Source organism: Pyxicephalus adspersus, chromosome 3 (assembly GCF_032062135.1).
Source record: "Pyxicephalus adspersus chromosome 3, UCB_Pads_2.0, whole genome shotgun sequence".
Classification (NCBI taxonomy): Eukaryota; Metazoa; Chordata; class Amphibia; order Anura; family Pyxicephalidae; genus Pyxicephalus; species Pyxicephalus adspersus.
The window spans coordinates 460,276-482,000 of NC_092860.1; the positions used below are offsets into that span (position 1 = coordinate 460,276).

Here is a 21,725-nt window from a genome sequence, read left to right on the forward strand (position 1 = left end):
GATTTGTGTATCAGGTAGGTGGGTAAATATAAAAGGAGAAATCTCTGGACAGGCGGCGGTTACATTTCAGGTGAGGTCACACCTGGACCAAATATTTCACAAAACAAACATCAAATCCAAAACTCTGAAATGTTTCTTTTCCATTCACCACACAATTCACCCGACAACCCGTAACATAAATTATATTTCTTTCAGAGATGCAATTTTCACTATTCAGTACAACATCCGAGCATTCATGAATGTGAAACATTGGCCATGGATGAAACTTTACTTCAAAATCAAGCCATTGCTTCGAAGTGCTGAGACGGAGAAAGAGATGGCGGCCATGAAAGAGGAATTTGCCAAAACCAAGGAGGCTCTGGCCAAGTCGGAGGCCAAGAAGAAGGAGCTGGAGGAGAGGATGGTGAAGCTGCTGCAAGAAAAGAACGACCTGCAGCTGCAGGTTCAGTCGGTGAGTACAGCGCCCTCTGCAGGAGGGTTGCATCCTATAATGTCTTGGTGAATATACTGTGGGTGAAAGTTGTCTCTGTGTGGGTGAATTGGAAGGTAATATCCCTCATGGAAGGACTGGGCCACATTGGTTATGTTTGGTCCCAGAAGTAATTTTAGTGTCATTGAAATGGTAAAATAAACGCTGCTTTTTATGCACAGCAACACGGCAGAAATATTATTGTAGGCCATTTCTAATAAAGTCTAAAATGTCTGAAATAAAGAAATTTGTATGATTTAGAGATGGAAGTCTTATCTTTGGAGGCCATTGCTCCTTTACATGAGAGATTCACTGCAAATTGATATCATTATTAATAAACAGGATTTGTATAGCGCCAACATATTACGCAGCGCTGTACATTGAATACGGGTTACAAATGTCAGACAGTGAGGACCCTGCCCCGAAGAGCTTACAATCTAGGAGGTGGGGGAAGCATCACAATAGGAGGGGGATATGGAATGGTGGGGAGTAGTGAGGGTTTAGGAGACAGAAGAAGACGGGTAGGTGAGGGGGAAGCGTTGGGTTATAAATGAGCAGAAAGTAGGAGCAAGCCGAATAGGACGAGGAGACCATTCCAGAGAGTGGGGGCAGCTCTAGAGAAGTCTTGTATCCGTGCGTGTGATGAGGTTATGAGTGAGGAAGTCATTAGTAGGTCATTAGAGGAGGGAAGAGAGTGGCTAGGGGGGATTTTAATATCAGGGCACACAAGGTAAGTGAGACAAAAGCTGTGGAGGGATTTGTGTATCAGGTAGGTGGGTCGGTGGGAAGGCTGTGTATGGGGTAGTTAGTTGGGCAGGGCGTGTATGGGGTAGGTAGGTGGGCAGGGCGTGTATGGAGTAGGTAGGTGGGAAGGCTGTGTATGGGGTAGGTAGGTGGTAAGGCTGTGTATGGGGTAGGAAGGTGGGAAGGCTGTGTATGGGGTATGTAGGTGGGGAGGCTGTGTATGGGGTAGGAAGGTGGGAAGGCTGTGTATGGGGTAGGTAGGGGGGAAGGCTGTGTATGGGGTAGGTAGGTGGGGAGGCTGTGTATGGGGTAGTTAGGTATGTATTGTAGAGGAGAACGTCGGGTTAGTGGATCGATATTCTCCAATACTTCCATTGATAATATTTTCTGATCAGGAATCGGAGAACCTAAACGATGCGGAGGAGAGATGCGATCAGCTGATTAAAAGTAAAATCCAGCTGGAGGCCAAAATTAAGGAGCTGAATGAGAGGCTGGAGGATGAAGAGGAGTCAAACGCTGAGCTGACGGCTAAGAAGAGGAAATTGGAGGATGAATGTTCGGAGCTGAAGAAAGACATCGATGATTTGGAGCTGACCTTAGCGAAGGTTGAGAAGGAGAAGCACGCCACAGAGAACAAGGTATGGAAATATTTCCTCACCAGGGATCGGGGAATGGGAACTCCTCAAGGTGTGAGAAGCATTTATAATTTTGTGTTCCCACTTTAGGTGAAAAACCTGACTGAAGAGATGGCCGCCCTGGATGAAACCATCGTCAAGCTGACCAAGGAGAAGAAAGCTCTCCAAGAAGCCCATCAACAGACCTTGGATGACCTTCAGGCCGAGGAGGACAAAGTCAACTCCTTGACCAAGCTGAAGGCCAAACTAGAGCAGCAAATTGATGATGTGAGTGGTGGAAAGCTTCAATATCTTCATAAAACTCACTGAGAGCTGACGGAACAAATATGGCGGAGAGGTCATCTCCATTGTGCGCAACCAATACCCTCCATGTTTATTTGTCTTTTAGTTACAAGGCTCACTGGAACAAGAGAAGAAAATCCGTATGGACAATGAGAGGGCCAAGAGAAAGCTTGAGGGGGACCTGAAACTGGCCCAAGACTCCATCATGGATTTGGAAAATGACCGGCAACAACTGGATGATAGACTGAAAAAGTAAGGATTGCGCCATTTTGGTTTTAATGGAAAAAGATTTGATTCCTTGCTAATTTTGTTTTCCTGCTTTGATTTTACAACGATCATTAAACATTGGGCCTAATTAAAGCTCCCCAGGACTGGAGAAGATAAACTATCATGAGTGAACTTGGGTGATCAAACAAACCTGGAATGGATTTGGTCTAGCATTGAAACCAAATAATAGCAAACCATTCCAGGTTTGTTGGATCACTCAGGTTCACCCTTGATAGTCTGACTTCTCCAGTCTTGCCGAGCTTTTATAACTCTGTTTGCGTCACCACCAATATTCTAAACGTTTCCAAGGAAAATCTGCCGGAGAATGGGTGACATAATGTTTCCATGTTTCACACCCTCTAGTGGGTCCACCAATGATAAATATGAAGTCATTGTAATAACGCAGCAAGGAAGCAGAAACAATTTGATGGCTGTAAGGTGGGCCAGATGAAACCAGATTGGATGCCATGGGATTTGGCTGATTTGATTCCTAAAGCAATGATTGGCTGTAGATGAGGTTTACCCCTCAGAAGTTTTTGTTCAGCATGATATCTCACCGGGAATATTTGGTCATTTCAGAAAAGACTTTGAGATCAGCCAGCTACTGAGCAGAGTAGAAGATGAACAACTTCTAGGGAACCAGCTACAGAAGAAGATAAAAGAACTGCAGGTAATTCTTTTCATGGAAATAACAAAAGGAAAGAATACCATTCACTGGGTGGGAATGATTCACCTGCTGCTTGAGTGATAAGGAGGAGGAAATCCACAGGCCGAGATCCGAAGCTACAGAAATGTAAAATCCTTCTAACTAATGATGAGATTTGTGGGATTTGCTGAGTTCTCCAATTGTAAACTATTGCCTGACTACAGAAATAGGGAACTGCCCCAGTGCAGAACATTTGCCCCCGGTCCCAAAGGCCAATAGTTTGAGGGAACGAATAATCCAATTACTGGAAAAGTGGGCTCATAGCGGCCATATTGTCAGTGTGGGCAATTATTCACAGTGTGAGATAGTGAGTAATGCAGAGATATATTGTGTTATATATTGTGTTATATATTGTAATATATTGTGTTATATTGTGTTATATATTGTGTTATATATTGTGTTATATATTGTGTTATATTGTGTTATATATTGTGTTATAGTGTGTTATATGGGGTTATGTATAATATATACTTATATACACTCATCCCTTCCTATAATGTACAGTAATAGTAACGTTGTGTATAATGAGTACTCCCAGCTAAGGGGATGTAGATCCATCTTTCTGATGCCATTAGAGATTTATTGATCACTCGCCATCTCCTAAATACACCGGGTTCTCTCTGATGATTGGTTCTGATCTCCATGGTCATGCTGTTGGCTGTCCTGGGTAACCAATGGCCTCTTTTTTGGGTTCTCTGATAATTATTTCAGCTGAATGGAGACCCCCCACTCTACCCCTAGAATGACCATAAAGATATTTTTATAGAACGGCCAATCCTTCCACCATAGCCCTCCTAATGGTGTTCCATAAATGCTTTGGTGGCACAGAACACATTTTCCAGTCCTGCACAGCCCGGTAAGTCTTCTCTCCTAGGGCTGGTTTGCCTTTGATGCAAAACTACTTATTCCTCCAAAAAAGTCATTGGGATTACAAACTCAGCTTGGAAGGAGGTCAGCTGCAGGTCAGAAAACATGGAGGTCAATCTGAGGTCAAAGCAAATAGAATGCAGGAAAGAAGCTGTGTTTGTAAAGTGACCGACAACAGAGAAACGTCTGCATTCAGCAGAAATATTAGTGATGGGGGAATGTCATCTCCTGGTATATGTGCAGGATACGGGTAACCGGTTTTATTGATAGGCTCGCATCGAGGAGCTGGAGGAAGAGATTGAATCGGAGAGAGCCACCCGGGCCAAGGCAGAGAAGCAAAGGTCCGAATTGTCCAGGGAGCTGGAGGAGATCAGCGAGAGGCTGGAGGAGGCCGGAGGAGCCACAGCCACACAGCTTGAGCTGAACCAGAAAAGGGAGGCCGAGTTCCAGAAGATGCGCCGGGACCTGGAAGAGATGTCGCTGCAACACGAGGCCATGGTGGCCACTTTACGGAAGAAGCAAGCAGATAACGCCGCAGAGTTTGGGGAACAAATCGACAACCTGCAGAGGGTAAAGCAGAAGCTGGAGAAGGAGAAGAGTGAGATGAGGATGGAGATCGATGACATCAACAGCAACCTGGAGAACATCAGCAAGGGCAAGGTTAGTGGGTCCTCCGACCTTACCATGCACCCCATTTTATTATTACCTAGGATAGTATTATTAATATAGTATTATCATTATTGTTATTACCTGGGATAGTATTATTATTATTATTACCTGGGATAGTATTATCATTATTACCTGGGATAGTATTATCATTATTATTACCTGGGATAGTATTATTATTATTATTATTACTTAGCATAGTATTATTATCATCATTATTAATATTATTACCTAGAATATTATTACTATTATAAACATTATTATTATTACCTTGGATATTAATATTATCATTATTATTATTATTATTATTAATAATAATAATATTATTACTATTTTTACTGCCTATAATAGTATTATTATTAATATTAATATTATCCAGGATAGTTATTTGAGAGTAAAAGGGTCTCCTTAGTGACACCAATGTCCAAATGGCCTTTCGAATCTTCCCCAATAATTCCAGAGAATGTAATAAGGTATAATGTGTATAATATGAGGTATATTATAGTGTATATAGTAAGGTATAAATAATATAATGTATATAATAAGGTATAATATATGGTTTAGGTCATCTGTCAGACACCTGACAATAAATACAATCCAATGGCTTTTCCTGACATCTCCAGGTGTTCCTCCAAGAAGGAATTATCTTTCTCCAATCACAAGGCAGCAGTCCCATGATTTATAGCTCCCAGCCAATGGCTGTGTGAGGTCCGTACCTTTTGTCTGGGATCGGCATTGCCATAGGCCAGAGCCATGGACATTCCCTGGCAGTTCCACCCCTGAGAATCAGGCCGTCCCTTCAGGGCTGATAAATTTTTATCTCATAACGGATCTACATTATTGTATAAAATTGCTGCTGGCTTATTATTAATAAACAGGATTTTTATAGCGCCAACATATAACACAGCAATGTACGTTAAATTTTCAGGAATAATATTGGCTTACATGATGTTTGTAGTTGCATTGGTCGCTCATTCACAGGTAATTCATCGCTACTTGACAAAGAAAGGTCAGAAAGCGGCCATAGTCATGTGATCACATCTGATGGCGGGGAATGATATTTGCATGCAGAATGTAATACACACATTGTATAATATCTCCATACCGCTAAATATTCCAGGCCAACTTGGAGAAGATGTGTCGTACTCTGGAGGACCAGCTAAGTGAATTTAAATCCAAGGCGGAGGAGAACCAGAGACATGTGTCCGATCTGACCATGCAGAGAGCTCGTCTGCAAACCGAGAGCGGTGGGTGCCCGGCTGAGCCTCCCCGGGGTGCTGAGCTGATTCATTGCATAAATTACACATACAAAGTCAGTCATATCCTCTGCACACACCAATGGTTAGGGAAATGTATCAGATCATCTACAGAGTAATATAGGAAAATACAAAATACCATAAAAATAATACCATTGATGGGCAGCACTGGCCAAATCACCTTCCCACCCATTGAGGGGTCCTAATAATTCCCCATCATACAAAGACATTGCAGACAACTGGGCTCCTTCAGTCTTGTGGTCACAGATTGGTGAAGACCCTTTTCTGCCCCCCCATGACTGTGCCCCAGGGTACAAAGCCCCCTCCATAAAGACATGGGGTCACCACAGAGCCCTGACCTCACCCTACTGAACACCATTTGGGTAAATTGGAATGGTGAGCCAGGTCTTCCCATCCACCATCAGGATCTGACCTCACCAATAGTGGGCAAATCAACACTATCAGCACCTGACCTCACCAATAGGGGGCAAATCCCCACCATCAGTACCTGACCTCACCAATAGGGTTCAAATCCCCACCATCAGTATATGACCTCACCAATAGGGGGCAAATCCACACTATCAGTACCTGACCTCGCCATTAGGGGGCAAATCCTCACCATCACCATCACATTGTACGGACCCTATCCCTATCTTAGTAGACAGGAATTTGGAATGTGATTTCCAACAAGCCCATATAAGTGATGGTTGGGATTCCACATATTTGTGGACCCAGGGTATATAATTTGTGTTTTTCCACCACTCGTGACTTCTCTTCCCATACTTGTGTGAGCTGTATTGTGCCGTGTAATTAGCAATATATAAACATGGGGCATTTGGAATATTTGGTGAGTTGAGTTGTAAATTGCTGTTCTATGCCTTGGGAACTCCTCAGGTGAGATCCCCACCATGGCTGTTTGCTGGGTTTGGTATTTCAGCATGCAGACAGTGAAATGTCCATTACTCTTCTATGTGTGTAGGGGAGTTGTCCCGCCAGTTGGAGGAGAGGGAGGCTTTGGTGTCGCAGCTTTCTAGATCCAAACAAGCGTTCACCCAGCAGATCGAGGAGTTGAAAAGAATGTTGGAGGAAGAGGTGAAGGTAAGATGTGTCCTTGGACTGGAACGTCCATCACCCTCAGCAGATCTACCACCCTGCCCATGTTTAATTTAATTTATAGGCCAAGAACGCCCTGGCTCACAGCTTGCAGTCCTCCCGCCATGACTGTGACCTCCTCAGGGAGCAATATGAAGAGGAACAGGAAGCCAAATCAGAACTGCAGCGATCTCTGTCCAAGGCCAATAGTGAAGTATCTCAGTGGAGGACAAAATACGAGACGGATGCCATCCAACGCACAGAGGAGCTGGAAGATGCCAAGTAAGTCACTGGGATAAAATATACTGAATTAGCCAATAAGGGCACCAAGGTGGGCACCGGCTCCAGGATACAATGGCAATGAACTATCTAGTCCCCTTTATTCAGTATTATATTTCTGGATGTGTCCTGACATACAAACCTCCTAAATACTAAATATTAGATCATCGGTATTCGCTCATTTGTGTTAACTCATAGGGAAGCCTTAGCCAATGATATTTTGTTGTTTTTGGAGAAGCTATTGTACTTTGTAGGCTTCCTGTGCTGAGAGATCCATAGAAGATCATTTGTGATCACCGAGGGTCAGAAAAGGTTGGACAAATCCTCAAATTGCCCCTCTGGCTGAACCAATGCTAAATTACCTGCAGATATTCTTGTGAAATCATTAAAGTACATCAGAGCGCTGAATGTCAATCCCATGCCGGACATTTAGGAGCCAATGCACAAAAAATGATTTTTTAGATATGACAGGGACAGCAAACCTCTGAGAAAAGCCAACCAGGGACTGGAGGGAAGATTGTTCCCCAAGCTCACCAGAGCCCAATATTACCTGAAATAAGAATGTCGGGTGGGCTGACTTGTTAGTGTTTGGTGGGTTTTATTATTTCATAGACATAGCGATATTCACAAACCATTACCTATATTGTCTATGGAGCCCCAATTGTGTAGCCAGTGTCCATCAGTCTGTTGGTGACCCATTATAGTAACATGGTTCTGGTTCTTTGTGTCACAGGAAGAAGCTGGCGCAGCGCCTCCAGGAGGCCGAGGAACATATCGAGGCTGTGAACTCCAAGTGCGCATCTCTGGAGAAGACTAAACAGAGGCTGCAGGCCGAGGTGGAGGACCTGATGATCGATGTGGAGAGGGCGAATTCAGTGGCAGCTGCTCTGGACAAGAAACAGAAGAACTTTGACAAGGTGACTAGAAAAAAGGGAAGAGACAGGAAATCCCAGAATAAGTAGAGAACGCATTATGCCATTGGTCACTTTTGGGGGTTTGAGATGGTCCCAGACATGATTATCCTGCTGGAGCCCAGGAATAGCCGGGTTTCCCATAAGAGGTGAATGGCACTCCTGATAGTTTACAGTCCAATATGGTGATAATCAGTGACACAATGTCATTTAGATTTCTTGTGAAATATATGAACACATAATTACAAAAATGTCTCCCCTCAGATCCTGGCTGAATGGAGGCAGAAGTACGAGGAGTCCCAATCTGAGCTTGAATCTTCCCTAAAGGAGTCACGATCTCTGAGCACCGAGCTGTTCAAGATAAAGAATTCCTACGAGGAGACTTTAGACCAATTGGAAACCATCAAGCGGGAGAATAAAAACCTTCAACGTGAGTGTTAGCCAATGACAGAAAGCACAAATATTGTAAGGGAAATGCTTCAATGTCATTGGAGCAGCCAGGATCCCAGTGTACTGAGAATGGAAATTTCCTGGGGATTGTCTATATGTGTTTCCATTCTGTTTGTATAAGATACAGAAATGTACGAAAACTTCTAGATCACTTGGCTCTAATTCACCAAAATTGTGTTGTGTGCTCACTAGGTAAACTTGTAAAACATCATTCTGCATATTTTACAAAGCCTTTCTGTCACATTGCCCGGCCCTGATTAGTCTGTGCTGTGTTTCAGAGGAGATCACAGACCTGACGGAACAAGTGGCCACCAGTGGGAAGACCATCCATGAGTTGGAGAAAGCCAAGAAACAAGTTGAGTTGGAGAAGAGTGAAATGCAGGCGTCTCTGGAGGAAGCCGAGGTATTGTTTCCCAGTAAAACACCCAACAACCCATCCACACCCAGACTATACAATTTATCCCCTGAGAGGTAATTGTTACATTTTTCTCCACATCACCTTTTTTAGGCAACTCTGGAGCATGAAGAGGCCAAGATCCTTCGTATCCAGCTGGAACTGACCCAAGTCAAAGCTGACATTGACCGCAAGATCGCTGAGAAAGATGAAGAGATTGACCAGCTGAAGAGGAACCACCAGAGATCAATGGAAACCATGCAGACGGCCTTGGATGCCGAGATAAGGAGCAGGAATGAGGCCGTTCGTATTAAAAAGAAGATGGAAGGTGATCTGAATGAGATGGAGATCCAACTGAGCCATGCAAACCGCATTGCTGCAGAGGCTCAGAAATATTTACGCAATGTCCAAGGGCAACTTAAGGTAACTAATGTGACTGATGGATACCGGATACTTCAGAGGAATATTGTTTGTCTATAGGGGGAGAGAAAAGTGCTTTATGGGTTCATCCTACCCGCAGATTAGACAACAGATAGGGATATGCATTGGTGAGACAGTCTGGTGGCAAACTGATGGCTTGGGGTTTGTTGGCACCTAACTGGCACTGGAACTTCTTCTGCCACAGATCAGGTGCAGAAAAACTGCCCTTAAAAAAGATCCCAACTATTTTTTTAGTGGCTAGATTATTGTTTGGCAGCAAATCTTTGTGCTGATGCAAGGTGCAGCCATTTTTGTGTCTGCAGTGTGTTGGCTCCCTCTAATCCAAGTCCTTAAATCTCTTTAGAGCAGTTAGGTAGCTCCTTCTATCTAATTACCAACATTCAATGTGATTTCAGGAAACCTTTACAATGCATAGCTTACACTCCTTTCCTGGATACGTGTGCACACTGATATATAAGGCTCACTCCAGTTTCGTTCCCTTGTTACAGCCAACAATCCTAATTATTATTACACAGTATTTATATAGTGCCAACATAATACGCAGCACTGTACATAGTCATGTGACTAGGAGCTCACAATCTACCAAAGTCATATATCATTATCACAAGGTCAAATTTGTGGGGAAGCCAATTAACCTAACTGCATGATTTTGGAATGTGGGAGGAAACCGGAGAACCCGGAGGAAACCCACACAGACACAGGGAGAACCTGCAAACTCCATGCAGATAGTATCCTGGCTGAGATTCCAATCTGGGACCCAGCACTGCAAAGGCCGGAGTGCTAATCACTGAGCCACCGTGCTGCCTTATACAAGGCCCCCGACCCTTAATGTTCCAGAATCACTTTACATGAAGTGTGGCCTACAAAGCTAACACACTGTCCGCCCTTCCCTCCGCAGGACACTCAGATCCACCTCGATGATGCTCTTCGTGGGCAGGAAGATCTGAAGGAGCAGCTCGCCATAGTTGAACGTAGAAACAACTTGATGTTGGCAGAGATTGAGGAGCTGAGAGCAGCTCTAGAACAGACCGAGAGGTCCAGGAAGGTGGCGGAACAAGAACTCCTGGATGCCACAGAGCGTGTCCAACTGCTGCATTCCCAGGTAGGACAGAAAATATCCCAATGTACTATGACTGAGGCAACAGATGGGGAATCTTTGGAAAACAAGCACACTGAGGACAGGGGGCGCCCTGGAGTCAGTCAGCACCAATTTCAGTATTGGGGTGTCTGGGCCAGGAGACCACAATCATGAAGGGGCCGGAGCAATGAACCTCACTACAGAGAAATGCTGATCAGAAAAGGCAGAATTAGGAGGATGATTTCTATGTAGATCTGTGAAAACTATTATCTTCCTCCAATGTTCTGTGGTGCTGCGGATATCTTACACCACATCTGTAGTAGAAGGACTGGACTATAAGCTTGTAATATTTCATTCTATCGCAGCTGGGAAATTGGGACCCCCAAGGAGCCAGTGGTTTTGTACAGAAAATGATTTTATGTTGTTATACATAGAATTTGTAGAATAATGTGTCCAGAACACTTATACAAGCAGAGTTCTTCCATAAGATTGTGAATCTAGCCTGTCAGTGAGGAGCCGATATGCAGAGAAGCAGAAGAGAAAATTCCTGGCACACATAAATGTCACACAAAGTCTTTTCCTGCTTCTAGGATGTTATATTATAAAATATATTAGAAAACGTCTGATGACTCCAGGGGCAGGACATTATTATTATTATTATTATTATTATTATTATTAGGACATACCTACAGAACTCTACATGGAAGTGTTAATGTTGTGAGCTATGAATATAAAACTAACTGGAGGCTGCAAGGTCACAATGAGGGCCACATGGGGTCAGAAATGTCATTTGATTGGTTGGATTGTTTTGGATTTCATTGTATTATGAATCTTTCATCTGTTGTTCCCATAGAACACAAGTCTTATCAACACCAAGAAGAAACTGGAGAGTGACGTGTCCCAGCTTCAAGGAGAGATTGAGGACACAACCAAGGAGGCTCGTAATGCTGAGGAGAAAGCAAAGAAAGCCATCACTGATGTGAGACTTTCATTCTACTTACCAATAAATCTAATGAAAAGGGAAAATACCAGAAATGTCAATGTTCAGAGTTCTTCTCATTTATAGGCGGCCATGATGGCCGAGGAGCTGAAGAAGGAGCAGGACACCAGCGCTCACCTGGAGAGGATGAAGAAGAACCTGGACACCACGGTGAAGGACCTTCAGCTCCGTCTAGAAGAAGCCGAGCAATTGGCACTGAAAGGAGGGAAGAAGCAGCTGCAGAAACTGGAAGCCAGGGTGATTGTTCTCTCAACCTTCATATAACAGACCCAATACAGACCCAATACAGATCCAATACAGACCCAATACAGACCCGATACAGACCCAATACAGACCCAATACAGACCCAATACAGACCCCCAATACAGACCCAATACAGACCCAATACAGATCCAATACAGACCCGATATAGACCCGATACAGACCCAATACAGACCTGATACAGACCCAATACAGATCCAAAACAGACCCAATAAAAACCAAAAACAGATCCAATACAGACCCGATAAAGATCCAATACAGACCCAATACAGACCCAATACAAATCTGATAGACCCGATACAGACCCAATACAGACCTAATAAAGACACAATACAAGCCCAATACAGACCCAATACAAAACTGATACAGACCCAATACAAACCCAATACAGACCCAATACAAATCTGATAGACCCGATACAGACCCAATATAAACCCAATACAAATCTGATACTGACCCAGGTTTACCCACTCAGAGATGCACTCCCCATTGTGACTAAATACTGTGCTGATAAGTATAAAGTGATTATACTGTTAAGGATATTATATTATAGAGTATATTTTATAATAAAGAGTAAATTATATTATAGAGTATATTATGGAGTATATTATATTATACAGTATATTATAGAGTATAGAGTATATTATATTATAGAGTATATTGTAGAGTATATTATAGCGTATGGATTATATTATATTATAGAGTATATTATGGAGTATATTATATTATATTATAGAGTATATTATAGAGTATATTATATTATAGAGTATATTATAGAGTATAGAGTATATTATATTATAGAGTATATTGTAGAGTATATTATAGCGTATGGATTATATTATATTATAGAGTATATTATATTATATTATAGAGTATATTATAGAGTATAGAGTATATTATATTATAGAGTATATTATGGAGTATAAAGTGATAAGAAGCGTCGTTCTTCGTGTCAGGAGGAAGCCATGGAAGTGGTTTGGTGATATTCAGAGGTATTTGTGTTGCATTGGTTGCTGCAGGTGAGAGAGCTGGAGGGGGAGCTGGATATTGAGCAGAAGAGGAGTGCTGATGTAATAAAAGGTATCCGGAAATACGAGAGGCGGGTCAAGGAGCTGACATTTCAGGTACACGGCTACTCCTCGCCCTGTGCTGGGTTTATATTCGGGTATAGAAATCATCTCACTAATTCCTTATTACAGGCCGAGGAGGACAGAAAGAATAATCTGAGACTCCAAGACCTCGTGGACAAACTGCAGCTGAAAGTGAAATCCTACAAGAGGCAGACGGAGGAGGCGGTAAGTCAAGACACGGGGAGGGGGAAATGGCCCTTGGTGCGTCCTCCCCTGGGCCCTGGAAGCCTATTGGCCATTTTATTATTTCTAAATTTTCATGAAATGAAGGAATTCTCTTGGAATGGCTGCGGATCCCAGGGAGCTTCCCCAGTCCTGTGTGGGAAGCTCACCCTGGTAGTGGCCATGTTGTGGCCCCTCTGCATTTCCTAGAATAAATCTCAGGTATTTCTGATACTGAACATCTTTTCTCCATTGAGCAGGAGGAACAATCTAACACCCAGCTATCGAAGTGTCGCCGTGTCCAGCATGAACTGGAGGAGGCAGAAGAGAGGGCAGATATTGCCGAGTCCCAGGTGAACAAACTCAGGCTGAAGACCCGAGAGACAATCTCCACCAAGGTAAGTCTCCTCCGTAATATACAAATATTAGCATGGACCTTCATCACTGGGGCCTTTCATCACTGGGGCCCTTCATCACTGGGGCCCTTTATCACTGGGGCCCTTTATCACTGGGGCCCTTCATCACTGGGGCCCTTCATCACTGGGGCCCCTTCATCACTGGGGACCTTCATCACTGGGGCCCCTCAGCCCTCCATAGACAGGCAGCTTAATGGAATTCAGTATAGAATGTTTCTTCTCCATGGAAAGGTTTGATCAGTGCCAGGATATTGCTTGGATATCTATTGTATGTGTGAGGCATAACTATATGAAGGGGCAAATGTGGGGCCGGTAGCAACCCTACGAGCAGTCACTTCCCCCATTACCATGATACTTCTAGGCCCGGGGGAGAAGTCTGCCAGGTCCTGGAAGGAGCAGAGGGATCTGTATGTCACCTTCTATCAGCTCCGGGGCAAACAAGGAGTCCATATCTGGGGCCAAAAGGAGCGGGCCGGGGTAAAAGGAGTGCAGGGGTGAAGCCCACGGACATTGGTGACCCTCTATAAATATTAGGTTGTCATGTGACCTCCATTCCTTTAATAATTGGCCATCACTTTGTCTTTCAGGTGGTTATGTCCAGTGAAGAATAAGCTGAATGTGAAAACACGGCGAGGAGATTCACATAATGTGTATCCCATGAGGTGGCATTCTGATTGGTCGGACCACTATATATAATAAAGGCGGTATCAGCGGGGTCTGCTCCCTGAGATTGGTTGGGGTCAGCAAGGAATGGCGGAATGGGACAGGGAGGGGTGTTTGGGGTATTTATTTGAGCTCATAACTTGCTAAACATGTTTTGGCAATGCCCTCACAGAAATATTGTCAGGAAAGTTTGTGAACCCCAAATTAGTGTCAAGCCTTGGGGGTAATAAAGAAGGGGCGTGGCTTCTATTGACCCCCTATCAATCCAGACAAGCAGCCAATCAGATCCATGGAATGAGACCCTCCATGGCAGAAGTAACGGGGGTAATAATAACCAGCTGGGGTCCAGTGCCCGTCGCTGCTCGCAATGTATTTGGTCCCTGATTGGATGTCACCGTCAGGCCGTGTTGAATATTCTCGCTATTTCCTAATGAAAATAAATTTCTCTTGAAAACCTGTGGCCATCTTGTCCTTCTTCTGTGTGTTGTGTTCTGACCCTCAGGGGTCCCAGGGGATCTCCTCCATATTCCTCTTCCATCGTCATGTCTGGTGATCACACGATGAATGTGTTTCATATATTGATAGTAAAATTCACCAATGTTATTCTGGGGTTTTCTTTTTATTTTTGTCATTTTCATAGGTCAGCGCTTAAAATACACTGCAGGCGGGGTCCCCAAATGGTTCATTTTATGGTAAATATAAACTTTGTGATAGTCAAAGGCACCAAAGGGAGAGCCATTGCAATACTGAGATGTGGCCAGATGAGGGCGCATTGGAGCTGCTTGTGGTCATGTAGCTGCTCCTCCTGTTCTTGTCCTGAGAAGATTTTATCTCAGCAGGTGCATCATATACCTGTCTTACCTTCAGCTGCAATTCACATCCCCTCAGCAGCAGGAAAGACCCCGCATGCTGCATTTCTGCTGCTTTACCCTGAGATCCTATAATATTGTGCTGAGTGCATGTGTCTTACAATCATTGAAGTGATATGAATTGTCATATATTACAAGGTTTGATCTGAGACTTGTAGTTCCCCCACAGCTGTAGGACCTCAGAATGGGGGTATATGGGGTTCCATGGGGGCAGATCAGGGAAATGTGACAATCTATGGGATCTATTCACTCATCAGATCAGGAATGACAAACCTATGTCTTTTGGTCTGACATATTATCAATGTTTTCACATGAGATTCACACAGCTTTCACCCAGGATTCACACATTCTTTCCATAGAGTCATAGAGACTTTGGGTTTTCCTGCACTGGGATTGGTTCCTGACAATTAGCAGGATGTCCCATATTTCTCCCAGGTTTTCCTAAATCAGTGACGACTGCTATCCCCCGGCAGGCACATTATGCTGGGACTTGTAGTGAATGACGTGGGGGGTATTACCCTGCGAGGGGTATTAGAGGCACTTCTATGTCTTATAGAATGGAGCAGAGGATTGTGGGAGATTTGTGGCCCCCTGGTGCCGGGGTTATTCTGGGCCCCGTCATATATAGACATGTGGGGATTCAGTGTCTTGGAATGCTGTGACTCACAAGGAGGAAATATAAGACACTTTATAATATAAAAATATATCAGGGATCAGCGGGGAGGAATCGGCCCCGGGCCCCGCTCCTTGGCATGAAACCTAAAACCCAACAACTGCAGAAAATCCCAGCTAAAAATAAGACGAAGAATCTTCCTGCCCCCCTCCCCCACAACAAGCCCCCCCACCAGTGCTGAAAAGTCCCAAATTCAACCCAAAATGATCAGCGGTGACCCCAATGCCCCCGGAGTCACCCCAATGCCCCCGGAGTCACCCTCACTCACAGCTATGAGCACCCCAAACTTCACACCTATCATTCACCGAACCTTGTCAGGGCCCCAGATACACCAACCACAGAAATAATCACACCAAATATAGAAATGAGTGAAAGTCAGAGCTTCATTCACTCAGTTTGGGGTGAAAAGTTCGGACATTTGGCATAGTATAATGGTTTTATAAGGAAGTATCGGTTTCACAGCCCCTGAGGTCATAATGGGCTTTTGTGGCCCCTGAGGGTAAATCATGAATCCTACAACCTTATTTGCAGAAGTTTGGTGGTATATTTATAAAGCAGTGAATCTGACATTCTCCAAACATTCTCAGGTGGGGAATCATTCCCTGCCATTGACATGGACCTGGAACGAATAAATTGCCCCAGGGTTTAGTCTATAATTGCCCTCCTTATCCCTGGCGGGGTTATTTCTGTGCTGCACACTGGCGGCTGGCACCGTCCTCCTGATAATTTGTTTACATGAAGAGCCAATCCGATGCCAATTCATTGATTATCACAGCCAATTAGACGCTCTCAGGAAATATTCACCCAATTAGGACGGTTTAGCGGCTCTGCACCTCACGTATGACTGGCCGGCACCAATCAGCAGGGGGCCAATAAAAACATCTCACTGCAAATTACCCCCCAGACACAGAAAGGAGGCAAACAGAGGGAACTCACCACATAGGGGGCAATTATAGGGGGAAATACCCCACCAATCAGATGTCAGAGAAAGAATTTTACAATCATTGTGCTGGCTGCACAGTAATCAATGGAGGAGGGGGAAGGAGAGGAGAGGAGAGGAGTAGAGAGCAGAATGCAAAGAGAATGAAGATAGATATGGTTTTTGGTAGTGTGTGAATTGATGGGCTCCTTGTGCTGATTCACCCTTTCCCAGACGTAGCTCTGCAGTATGGGGTCACATTCGGGCCCTTTCACTTGTTGAAGTGTCCCCTATAGCAGAGGATGGTTCCCCTCTCCTCTCTGACAATGAGCTGAGTGTTGGCGCTGTGTCATGTGAGCTGATATTGGAGGTCAGGGTAGGGTCAGTGTGGGGTCAGGGTGGGGTCAGGGTGGGGTCAGTGTGGGGTCAGGGTAGGGTCAATCTGATTAGACAATTGGCACTCCTGGCCCTTGGGATGGAAATGACATCTGGTGGCTGTCAATAGTAACAAGCTGAGATGGCAGCCATTGTGAGATCTGGGGGGTGGGGGGCCATCACAGCCAAGATTCATCCAGGGTGACCCCATTATTCTGCGTCACATTCATTCATTGTGATAAGAAAGATCAATGAATGCTGAGAAGAAGGATTCCTCAGATCCTCCCCTCCCCCCTCCTTCGATTGAGTGTTTGGGGGAGTTGTTTGGTGTCTTTAGTTTATTTGTAAAGCAGTGAATGTGACATTAACCAAAGATTCACTGTTGGTGAATGTATAACTGTCTTTGCAGGATAGGTGGGAGGGGCTTCTGTCACCCTCTAGGGACATGTGATTCCATGGCAGCTTGTCTATGGGGTGCGGCTCCACTAAATTAGCTGTCACAGGACACACCCCCGAGCAGCTTGGTGACACATAAGCAGGGGAGGGGCTAACAGGCAATAATATCTTATTGACTTCTGAATCCTGCGATTGGTTAATAATGATGTACAGCAAATCACAGGGGTTATAGAGGTCTCCACCCACTGCAAAATCCAATCCGCTTCCAGCTCCATCAGCAATTATTAATACACAATATAAACATCGGGTCTGACCTAGGAAAGATTCTTTATTGTTTTTATACACAAAACTCAAATTGTTTAATTACTAATGCGAGTAATGGGAAGTCCCGCACAGGCTCCGCCCCATCCCTAATTAATAAAAAATCTTCATGTAATTACCTCACGAAGGGCCACACATGGCCGCTGGTATCATGGTGGGAATGTGGACAAAAAAATGGAAACCCTCTTCTGGTATAGAGGAGCTATAGGCAGAGATTTGTTTACATCCAGGATTGGTGGGGCCATAAATTACCCCCACCCCCTCCGGGTGTCAGTGATGAGTAGAGCAGGCGGAGGGGTCACAGGGTGACACTATATGACATTCTAGCACTAATTGTATATGGGGACACTCCAACCATCCCGGCTATGTGTACATAAGGAGCCCTCAGTATGCAAACATTACAGGACCTCTGCGGGGGTCAGACATTCAATACCGGGGCCCCGGAACCAAACACCCAGCCTGAACAATGACCCCAATTATCAGCAGGATGGGTGTGAAGAAATATGAATTATGAATAACCCCCAGAAATATAAATACCCCCCAGGTAATATAAATACCCCCCAGAAATATAAATTCCCCCCAGAATAATAAACACCCCCCAGAATTATAAATAAATACCCCCCGGCTAATATAAATTCCCTATTATATAATTCCCCTTTTTCCTGTCTTGGTGACACGGGGTTAGATGAGGGGGGTGACCCCCATTTAGTGACCCCGGCCATAATAAATACAAGTATTGGTGGAGTCCCCATTAGTGTCTCTAACATGAAATTATCTAGCATTTGATTGGCCGTTGTTGGACCCCTCCCTGATATTTCTGATATCTCAGCACAGAACATTCAGTCACCAATCAGAGCACTCCGCACTCATTGATATTAACCAATCACAGATCAATATTTGGAGATCAGTTTGGTTCTATTGATATTGAAGCTCCGCCCCAAATAATAATAAAATATAAATGACAGAATGATGAACAGGCGCGCGCTGCTAGTGCTAAGAAATAACAGCAACGCATCTCCTCCTATTAATATGTCGGTGCAGAGCCGACACCCAATGTGAAGATACCCCGGGTATAGGAGAAGGGGTATATCAGTCTAAATGCCCCCCCAGGCCATCCCCTCCCCCCCTAATCTCACACGGTTGTATCGGCTGCTCTCCTGGACTGAAGTTTCTTCCTCTGTGCTGTGTGAATCACAAGGCTGGATGAACAGATCTCCCTCTGTGCTAGGTGCTGGGTGTCCCCGTGTCGGATATGACAGAATTCTGGGTGTCCCCGTGTCTGGGGTAATATGGCCGCCCCTGGGCCCACACACGGCAATCTCATCAGACATAATGGGTTGTGCACATGGTGCCCCCTCTCCCATCTGGTGGGGTCACTCAGCACCTCGCTCAGACCCGACAAGAGCTTTGATGGGCTGAGGGTATCGGCTTTTCACCAGGACGAGGGCCAAACACAACCAAGCCGTGTCACCGGGTGATAAATTAATGTGTCTGCAAGATGTGACACCTGGGGGCAACTAGAAGAGGGGTCACCATAGAGGGGCAACTAGGAAGAGGGGTTATCATACAGGGGCAACTAGAAGAGGGGTTATATCACCCCATGTGGGCTCCATCATTGCCCCAATCACCCCATGTGGGCTCCATCATTGTCCCAATCACCCCATGTGGTGTACCAGCGTCTCCCCAACCAGTCATCCATTGGCTAAAGCAGGGGTCACCAAACTCCGGCCTATAGGCCAGATACGGCCTAGCTGGTAGTTTGTTCCGGCCTAACACCCCCTGGCCGATCCGGCCTAATGCCGGCCACCGAGCCACAGGAGCCCGGAACCTCTGGAGACTGGAGCCCGGAACCGCCCCCTTGCAGTTGCCCCCTTATTTCCTGCGACTGGCATTCATACTTCCTCAATGCATACGGAGGGGAGGGATTTCACTTCAGGGGGCGTTCCCTGGTGGTGGGCGGAGCCATTAGGGCGGGTCTGGTCTAGTGTGCTCCCGCCCACCCCATAAAACTTTGCCGACCTCTGGGCTAAAGCATCCAGAGCTCCCCAACCCCCGCTCTGACAGGTGGGCCGCGGCTCCGGCATCATGGCGTCACCCTGGGGTACTTTCTTCCCTTTTGGGTGGCACACGGCTCCCCGCACATGTGTTGTCCTCATTTAGTGGTCCATGAGCTCCAAAAGGTTGGGAACCACTGATATAATGACCCCAAATCATTCACCCCATGTGGGCTCCATTATTGCCCCAGTCACCCCATGTGATCTCTATTATTGCCCCAGTCACCCCATGTGATTTCAAATTTTGCCCCAGTCACCCCATGTGGGCTCCATCATTACCCCAGTTACCCCATGTGATCTGTATTATTGCCCCAGTCACCCCATGTGGGCCCACTTCAGAATTCAGACTACCTCATTGCATCTGCACTGAGGTAGGGTAAGAATCTCCAATAGTCTGCTGGGCCTCCCCTGCACAGCGGGCCCCTGAGGGGATTCTGGGGTCCCTTTTATCCATGCCTGAATGCCTACAGAACCCAAAATACAAAGTCCCCCGCAATGCCAGGATCTGAACTTCTGTGCTTTGGGGGTCACGGCTGAAGCCTGTACACTAAGCGGGCCCCGCCACCCCCAAATGGGGGCAGAGACACATGGAGTATGTTCGGTTTATTTCCCTGATATACATGTTTTAGAGGAATGTCAGTTTCACCCATTTTTCTGCTGATGAATGTTTTTTGTTTGGCTGATTTTCAGTGAATTGAGTTGGAGGCAGCTGGAGTTGGGGCCCCCAGGGCCCCCCTATGGGTGAATTGTACGGTGATATTGGTGTAATGACCACACACAGCTATAGGCTGAGGGGGGGGGGGGGGGGGGTGCTGTAGTCACTCCGCCGCCTGGCACCGAGGTCCCAACAGGAATTTCTTCCTTTAAACCTGATACTGAGTGAAAGGAAAGTTTACTGACCCCGGGGACCTTCTAACATCCAATACAGAGCTGTCACCCAGGAGACGTCTGCCAGGGAAAGCGACTACACCAGGGACCCCAACACTCCGATGGCCGACCCCTATGTGGGGGAATTCAGGGGGTCTCCTTTATTCTGACAATGTGAGAAGTGTGAGAGGTGGAAGGGGATTGGTTGCTGCCCTCCCCCCATAGGTACATACAGTCCACACGTGTGTCCCTGACATGACAGCCGAACTCTGATACAACCTAACCGATTTATTACTACCATGGGTGAACCTGGGTGATCCTGCAAACCTGGTGCAGCATCAAAAACATTTTCTAACTAATAGCAAATAATTGGTGAGAAATACATTGCAGGTTTGCTGGATCACCCAGGTTCCCCCAGTCTGCCTCAATGTGTAATGCCACCATACTGCACCCCTCACTGACCCATCGCTAGGCAACAGGCACATGTGAGGGGGGGGGGAGCAGTGACCCCCCACAAATATCTGACTGTGCAGACTTCCTATTCACTGCAATTCATATTATAAACTGTCAACCTTTCCATCACACGTGAAATTTTTCCCCGGGTGAATTCAGTGTTTTTGGAGTTCCCCGACCAATCAGCTACAGAGCAGGCGGGAGCCTTGTGAGGGTGTCAATGATTTGTTAAAGCTCCCCAAGGCTGGTGAAGTTTTATCAGTGAAGCTGGGTGATCCAGCAAACCTGGAATGGATTTCCTAAAAGTCATTAGCTGTTTGTTAGCAAAAATGATCAATCCTGGAGCAGATCCATTCCAGGTTTGCTGGATCACCCAGCTTCACTGATAAAACTTCACCAGCCTTGGGGAGCTTTAATAAATCAGGGCCCATGTGTCCATCAGGTCAGTACAGGAAAAGATCCCAACACATTCCCAATCTGGAGACATTCCGGCATGGAGGAGCCCGACGCTGATACCTGGAAGGGGCCCTCAGGAAACTGTCACCGAGCTTCACCTGGTCCAACAACCCCCAGTTATGTCAGCTGGCACAGATACCTGATAGTGTGCAGCCTGTGTTAGACCGATGTCA

General features: G+C 45.5%; 1 protein-coding gene across 1 annotated transcript in view; it reads left to right on the top strand.

Moving 5' to 3' along the window:
* LOC140325429 (myosin-3-like) overlaps window positions 1-14,629 on the top strand; it is a 30,117-nt gene extending 15,488 nt beyond the window's left edge. The window contains exons 20-39 of the mRNA XM_072403261.1: window positions 196-451; window positions 1,609-1,851; window positions 1,939-2,115; window positions 2,237-2,382; window positions 2,977-3,067; window positions 4,241-4,630; window positions 5,757-5,883; window positions 6,872-6,990; window positions 7,070-7,266; window positions 7,997-8,180; window positions 8,439-8,604; window positions 8,903-9,027; window positions 9,133-9,441; window positions 10,358-10,561; window positions 11,391-11,516; window positions 11,604-11,774; window positions 12,818-12,922; window positions 12,998-13,093; window positions 13,351-13,488; window positions 14,094-14,629. Of these exons, the coding sequence (XP_072259362.1) occupies window positions 196-451; window positions 1,609-1,851; window positions 1,939-2,115; window positions 2,237-2,382; window positions 2,977-3,067; window positions 4,241-4,630; window positions 5,757-5,883; window positions 6,872-6,990; window positions 7,070-7,266; window positions 7,997-8,180; window positions 8,439-8,604; window positions 8,903-9,027; window positions 9,133-9,441; window positions 10,358-10,561; window positions 11,391-11,516; window positions 11,604-11,774; window positions 12,818-12,922; window positions 12,998-13,093; window positions 13,351-13,488; window positions 14,094-14,117 (3,394 nt within the window). The 3' untranslated portion in view covers window positions 14,118-14,629. The remainder of the gene's footprint in view (window positions 1-195; window positions 452-1,608; window positions 1,852-1,938; window positions 2,116-2,236; window positions 2,383-2,976; window positions 3,068-4,240; window positions 4,631-5,756; window positions 5,884-6,871; window positions 6,991-7,069; window positions 7,267-7,996; window positions 8,181-8,438; window positions 8,605-8,902; window positions 9,028-9,132; window positions 9,442-10,357; window positions 10,562-11,390; window positions 11,517-11,603; window positions 11,775-12,817; window positions 12,923-12,997; window positions 13,094-13,350; window positions 13,489-14,093) is intronic.
* Window positions 14,630-21,725: the final 7,096 nt, after the last annotated feature.